This window comes from Montipora foliosa, chromosome 9 (genome assembly GCF_036669935.1).
Source record: "Montipora foliosa isolate CH-2021 chromosome 9, ASM3666993v2, whole genome shotgun sequence".
Taxonomy (NCBI): Eukaryota; Metazoa; Cnidaria; class Anthozoa; order Scleractinia; family Acroporidae; genus Montipora; species Montipora foliosa.
This window is the reverse complement of record NC_090877.1, coordinates 14,830,875-14,838,374: the sequence shown is the minus strand read 5'-3', so window position 1 is coordinate 14,838,374 and position 7,500 is coordinate 14,830,875. Positions and strand designations below refer to the sequence as shown.

General features: G+C 39.1%; 1 protein-coding gene across 2 annotated transcripts in view; it reads left to right on the top strand.

The window, feature by feature from the left end:
- LOC137970084 (regulatory-associated protein of mTOR-like) overlaps positions 1 to 7,500 on the top strand; it is a 47,488-nt gene that overhangs the window by 20,779 nt on the left and 19,209 nt on the right. For both annotated transcript variants that reach the window (XM_068816558.1, XM_068816559.1), the window contains exons 14-19: positions 477 to 551; positions 982 to 1,047; positions 2,160 to 2,351; positions 3,248 to 3,388; positions 5,036 to 5,318; positions 6,008 to 6,168. In XM_068816558.1, coding sequence (XP_068672659.1) covers positions 477 to 551; positions 982 to 1,047; positions 2,160 to 2,351; positions 3,248 to 3,388; positions 5,036 to 5,318; positions 6,008 to 6,168 — 918 coding nt within the window. The remainder of the gene's footprint in view (positions 1 to 476; positions 552 to 981; positions 1,048 to 2,159; positions 2,352 to 3,247; positions 3,389 to 5,035; positions 5,319 to 6,007; positions 6,169 to 7,500) is intronic.

Here is a 7,500-nt window from a genome sequence, read left to right as displayed (position 1 = left end):
ATTTAGCTGGAGCTTGGCTCTAAATCTTTGACCTGTGTACATGTATAAGTCGAGGGTGATTTTTGGAGCTTCTTTTGAGGCCATAAAAGGTCGACTTATACACGGGTAAATACGGTATTTTTTTGTAAGGTTCCACTTATTGGAAGTTGTTGCATCTTCTCAACTGGATACAATATTATTATTATTATTATTATCATTATTATTATCATTATCATCATCGTCATCATCACATCATCATCATCATCATCATCATCATCATTATTAGTATTATTATTATTATGTAACCCTGGTGAATGAAATGAAAATATTTATTTTATCGATGGTGACTCTGGGATACGCTAAAAAAGTCCAAGTGCTTCTTTGTAGGAGTTGAACCTAGGACCTTCTGATTACTAGTTTGTATGCTTTGCCACTACTTCATCAGTATCTATATAAGAAAATGAAATCATGAAAAATCATCTCGATTTTCATTGCAGTCTTGCCAAGCTGATCTTGTGAAGGACAATGGCCATAAATACTTTTTATCTGTATTAGCTGATGCATACATGCCGGTAAGAAAAATATCTTCTCAAGAACCTGAGTTGGTGGTGGGTCATTTTGCCTTTTGTTAGAGTATACATGTGAAGACCACAACCTTGGAACTCTGTGGGAGAATAGTATAGCAAATTAGTGTTTCATTTTTCCTGTTAACCCGCTCCTTCCTAAGAGTGAGACTTGAGAGTGAGCGATCTTGTGGAGACAGTGTCTTCAGAAAGTCGCCAAAAATGAAATACGAACAGCACTTTGTGCCATAAAATATAATTCAGATCTTCTCAGTGGGTTGTCAGGAATGTGGTACATGTTAGCTACAGTACGAATTTAGATTTTTATCCAGTTTTCACCTAAAATCAACACTTTTAGCTTGACGGTGCCCTATAAGTCACCCACCAAAACTACACCCCCTAAGCTAGGTAGGATCACATTGAGTTTGTTCCCTTTCAGGCCGAACACCGTACAATGGCGGCATTTGTCTTGTCAGTTATTGTCAATGAATATCCCATTGGCCAGGTGAGTGAGGAAGTTGATTGAATTTGTCTACCACGTGATAAACTGAATCCAAGTTACACAGATATCTTCCTATAATCTTTCAGCACTGTTTTATGTATACTTAAAAAAAATGGTGTGCTTAAAAAGTCCTGGTCTCAAAAATCTGATAAAACAGTACACTCTTTTTTTATAAAAACGTCTAATTTTGGAGCTGAGGCTGAATGTTCTTATATATTTTTGCAATGTGAGGCTGGAAACATTCTTAAGATGTTCTTAAATTTACATCAGACTTTGTTTTACCTGATGACTTTGATGGTGTTGAAGTTATTTTGGAACGGTTTTAAATAAGAACTGCTGGTTGTTACAAACTGAGATGTTTATCATGCAATCAGAAAACCATTGTTATATTATACAAAATATGCCCATAAGTGTTTGGATAAATTTACATTTATTTACCCGGTTTTATTTTATGCTATCATTTAAAATACAATTGAGCAAAATAAAAACGTTCTTAATTGACTCTCAGCCTGAGGTTTGTTCTTAATACATGTACGTTTATAAAATTTTGGTTAATCTAGCCTCAGCGTTCTTATAAAAAAGGTTCTTATAAAAAAAAAGGTGTACTCCATTCTTATTCATGTTATTTTCTGATCAACACGGAGGTTTTCATAAGCTTCGTGATTTTTCCCTGTTTTACACATGTAAATAAAATGTCAGTTTGTTATTTGTCCTTTATGCTCAAAACTTCAGTATTTCCAAAACGATCTCATTAACTAGTTGATATCCTGTTCTTATCGAGGCCTTTCTTGTGCTTAGTGATGGCAAGATCCATAGCTACCTTCAGTTTATTTACTATAACAAGATTGACATCAAGAATGAATTTTCAAATTAACCCTTTCTGTTAACTTTGTATGACCTTGTAAATGACCTTGTGATGTGGGTAAGAAACAAGGAGTTAGGGGTTGTGTTGGTGAGACTGATTTCAAAGTGAAAACTTGCAGTGCTACTTTCTTGGCCTGATAGAGTCGGTCAAATCTGATTTTCTCTAACAATTTATTTGCTTTGCCCTAACCCTGATATCTTATGTTTTCCCGCAATTGCTCATTAATTTTCTGAAGTACTATCTTGCTCAGGAGGCTTGTGTACAAGGAAACATAATAGCCATATGTCTGGAGCAGTTAACAGACCCTCATCCTCTTTTGAGGCAGTGGTTGGCAATATGCCTAGGTAGAGTTTGGTACAACTATGAGGCTGCCAGGTGGTGTGCCGTGAGGGACAGTGCTTCTGATAAGCTCTATTGTCTTCTTAGAGATCCACTACCTGAGGTAAGGACTGCAGTTTAATTCAAACCAATCCTTACGTACATACTCACGACATCACTTCACCCGAAACATTATCGATGGCCTGTTTTGCATCTACGCTTGTATTCACACTGCAACAATTATTATTGAACTGTTAATATTGGAATTAAATATTGTCTCGTTTTTCAATAATTATCGCACGCTTTACGTTGCTCTGTTTTTGTGTCATTTTCGTTTTGATAACATTTTTCAGTGTAAAGAAAGTTGCGTTCGAAATGCTTAATTAAGTATCTTACATCAGGGGCACCCAACGAGAATATATTTCAAAACCTCTTAAACATAGCCTTGTTAAACGTATTTTAGTATTTAAACGGTAGATATAAGCATATTTTTATCCCCTAAAAATTTTTCATCTGTTCGGATTTCCTAGCTGAAAGTCTAGTGGTCCGAAAATTATAGGGATCAAAACTTGCCTTTTCGAAAATTTCAGCCAGAAAAAAGGCTCCCAAAAATTCTAGGTGAGCTTTTAGGGTAAAAATCCGTTAAAAATGGGCAATGATACCATTTTTCAGATGTTCGAAAATCCTAGGAGAGGCAGGCAAGCAAGAAATTTTACAACAAATGTTCCGAAAAATCGAGATCTCAAATCGTCTTCCGAACAGATATTTTCCGAAAATTGACGCTGGGTGCCCCTGTTTAACGAGCAACAATTGCTTCATGGCAGAGGGATAATACACCTTAGGAGCTTGAGAGGAGCAGCTGGGCTAGTTCCCTACTCAGTGTAGTTTCAGTTACTTGACACAATCAAATTTTCGGGCGACATGACGATAAATTTCGGGCAACTTGACTGTTGTTCTTAAATTTTGTCTCACTTTTTACTTGTAAAAAAAAGTTATTCTTGTGTGAAAATGTCTCTGAAGGTCCGAGCAGCAGCAGTGTTCGCTTTGGGAAGATTCATTTCCAACACTGGAGACAGATCTGATCAAGCAAACCAGATTGACTTTGGTGTGGCAATGAAGTTGACACAGATGTCTTTAGACGGCAGCCCTCTGGTTAGAAAGGTACAGTAATTGACACATCAAACTTACTGCTCTTTGCTAGAGTGACCGGAAGGACAGTCGTTTCGCCCTTAAGTCGTTACGCCAACACGGTGTACTCACCAACACATGTTGTAATGTGAATGACTACAAGCAAGTAGGACTTTACTCCTACGGTAAATGAAAACAAGCTCGAGTTTGATGTGACTTAACTTTAGAAAATTTCAACCACAAGACCCCATTATCAATTATCAAAGTCGTCAGCCGGGCAAGTACGTCTTATGATAAACTTGCCCTGACAAATTTTGGCAAAAATGCGGAAGAATAGAAAGTGGGCGATAAAATTACTTGTAACTTGAGCATTCGCGTTTTATTTTACACTCTCGTCAGAAATTACGAATTTTGACTCTGGAGTATTTTGTTTTTTGCACCATGAGAACCCGAGTTACAGTGGTCTATATCTGCCACGGCAAAAAGTACTTGAATGCAGCTTACAAAGTTGCGCTCGTGTCTAGTGTCTTCCTTTTAAATGTTACATGTACCAAGATTTTGTGTCTTTCCTGTTCGTAAGCAGCACTTTCTGCTCCACTTGTTTTCCTTTTTGCCGGAGGTGGCGAAGCACCTTGTAACAACGCCTCATCAGCTGAGACCACGAGTTGCTCTTTGCTCTTTGCTAAACGACTTGTTCGAACGACTTGCTAACACCCATTCCAGCGCTGAGATACATGAAAATTGAGCCTGCAATCGTTTCTTGGAAAATAACCCCAGGGTCAAAAGATGTCGTTTCAATACTGAGGAAAGCTGCATGTTTATTCCTTATTTTGTGGAAGTTTCCATTGAACGAAAAGCGATCAGAAGAAAGTACATTCTATATTATAACATTTGATGGCATTCATGAAAAGACATTTATTAAAACTTTACTCTTCCGGCGGACGACCTTTGGAGTTTTTATACTCGTCCGGACGGGTTTTTAGTCTGGGACGACCGGACGACTGCGAATGTGGATCCTGAAGCAAATTTGCGATCGATTCAAATGCCTTAAATTTCCCAAAGTTTGGCGATGGTTTGTTTAAAAGCGCGCAAATATGTACCAAAATAGTGTGGGCGAAACGACTGAAGTGTAGCCGAATCACCACGTGGGCGTAACGTCCCAGTGACCGTAGCAGGCACTAAGTATGGCTTATTGATCAAGCTTGTTCGGTCAAGATGGCAGGATATTGGGCAAGTTCGTTTTTTGCCACACACGTGCGATTGCGAAAATTACCATCTGCGAGGAGACATGAGATACAAAGGAAATCAAAGATTCTCGCTAGCCGACCTTCACTTGACCGTTTTCTTGTTTTACGCTAAACGCACTTTGCCGAGGAGGGTTTGCTCTACGGATATCAACAAAGCTGAATGCTCAGTCATTGAGGATCTCGCCCTCATTTCTAACTCGTGGAGACAAAACGGATTGATCGGTAATCACAAGAAATGTGAAGTAATGCTAATCAACAACAGTAACACTGTATATAACCACTTCCAGGGACTTGCAAATTTTCGTCAATGGCAAACTGTTCTAGCAGACAAACAGCTTTAAGTACTTGCAGTGTAGGAGTGCACGTAGACGAGGACATGAGGAAACGTACCTGTCATGCTCTTTCAGTGTTGACTTTCATTATTTTTTATCAGGAACTTGTTGTTGCTCTTCATGGGCTTGTGATGCAGTTTGAGACGAATTTTGGTGTGGTAGCACTTCAGTTTTTGGAAGAAGATCGACAGAAAGAAAATGCACCTTCAGCAGCCGCCATCACGGCCAGTGGCTGGATTGTTGTCGGTCCTGGACAACCTTCAGGAATGGAAAGTGCCATGCATTCGACCCCTAGCAGCGGAGGCAAGAATACCAGAGGATTGAGAGCTAGCTTCTCGACGACTCATCTAAATGCTTTTGGAACCAACCAACCAGTTATCACTGGTGAGAATTTTCATTTTACATCTGTATACTACGACAACTCTTCTTCTGGGCGAAATCAAGATTTGATTTCAGTGGGAATTACTGCCCCCTCATGTTCTATGAAGGAAGGCCATGCACCCTTTTCCCCAGTGGTACGGATTCAAGCTTTCTAAATAGCTCAAGTGCGCTCAGCAATCTTTGAACTGATACAGGGTCCGACAATAAGGGAATCTTTGCTGGCGTCATTGTTTGGATTTTGTTTCATTAACGTACGAGTTTGCTCACAAAAGACATCATGCCATTTATAAATTGACTTCAAAAGATGAAAGAACCTGTTTAACTTAGTTCACTCACCAGTTTTAAGCCTTTTAGCTTTGATAACGAGCCAGTTATTAGCCATCAAAAACTGATGAATTCTTGAGTCGCAAAAGCGCCAATGATCGCATACATTCTTTGTTTAGTTTCGAATTTTCAAAGCATCCTTGCTCAGTGATCATCTGGTATATCAGGTTTAAGTTTTCAGAGACAGCTCATTACTACTCATATCGCTGTGGTCAGTAGTCTCAATATTTTGGAGTGTGAGGGCAAAATTTCCAAGTTCAGTCGTCCAAGTTTTTCTTATGCCAGAACAGCCACGTCGTCAGGCCAGGAAAATAACTCCACCCTCTCCTAATACTTGTCAGTGCTGTATTTTATTTGTGTTCTTTCAGGTCAAAACATCTCTCCTTCCCCTCTGTTGACTTACAGTAGCAGCAGTGGCAGCTCAAATGGCAATGAGCTTTTTCTCGGTACAAATAACATGCGACGTTCCAATTCTCAAACTTCACTGTCGTCTGGTTTTCAATCCAATGTTTATGCCAGCGTGTGGAAGGTTAGTCGCAAGCAACCGTCCGACCTTGACAGTTTTTTTTTTTACAAATTCTGTTTTACATTTCAAATTTTCCAAGCACTGTCTGCAAGCTGAGGGACACTTAACATATAATTTTATGTAGCCTGGATGCGTGTTGATTGCGTTTCGTTCTGAGGTAGATGAGAGTTTAAGCAATGGAGTCCCGCCGCGGAAAATCATCTGAATCAGTCGATTTGCCCAGAATGGATAATAGTTAAGCAATAGTCCACAAGTTTCTATGGTGTATAGGCTAATAAACCACGCGTGATGTTGGTAGAACACGAGAAGAATTCGTAAATCACGAGCCGCAGGCGAGTGATTTACGTATTTTTCGAGTGTTCTTCCAACATCCCAAGTGGTGTATCATGCCTATAAACCATAGAAACCGGTGGTCTATTGCTTTTATATAATATTTCAAAAGACGCGCGATTTTTCCATGAGTTTACTGGTACAATAGAACATAGCTGAGTGACCAATCAGAGCGAGCGCATTGATTTGGTTATTACATAAAATGCAATAGTAGTTTTGTTGACATGTTTAAGATGAAGACTTCCCTTCTTTCCTTTCCTTTTTCAATTGAGTTATTTAGGCTTATAGATAAGATATTGCTTTTTTAGCGAAAAATAAGTAAAATTACAATAGTAATAATATAACATCGTCTTAAGAGCGGTTCTCAAATGAGTGTCTTAAAGCCAAAACCAAAGTAATTATTTTGGCCAATCAAGAAGGGCGGAGACAATCCAGTAAACCAATCAAAACTCGAAGTAATTACACGTAGCCGACACAAAGCGCGGGAAAATGTGCACACGCCAGCCTCGATTGGTATTGGTTTCACTTCTGATTGGTTCAAAAAGTGGCGCGAGAACTTTGAACCGATCACTGAGTGAAGTAATCATAAACCAAAGCAATTCGCTAATTACTTTCGACACTCAATTGAAAACCGCTCCAATCCGTGTCACTCTCGCACATTGATTCGATTTCCTGTAGCTTATTTAGTTCATACTGTAGGAAGCCATACGCATGATAACCTATGAATTCTGCTAAAACGTGTCTTTGACAAGTTGTTTTTCTTTCTAAAGTAATAAACGTCGCAAAGTGTCTCCCTAACTCTACTCCTTGAACGAAGGAATTGCTGAGTGTTCCTGGACAGTGTAAACAATTGTTACTTTAGACACCTGAAAAATTCAGGCGACCTCAACGGGATTCGAACCCATGAACCTCTGCGATGCCGGTGCAATTCTCTATTAACTGAGATATGAAGCCACACAGTTAGGAGCAAGTCAATTTGTTGGACTCGTGTTGAGTGAATCTTTG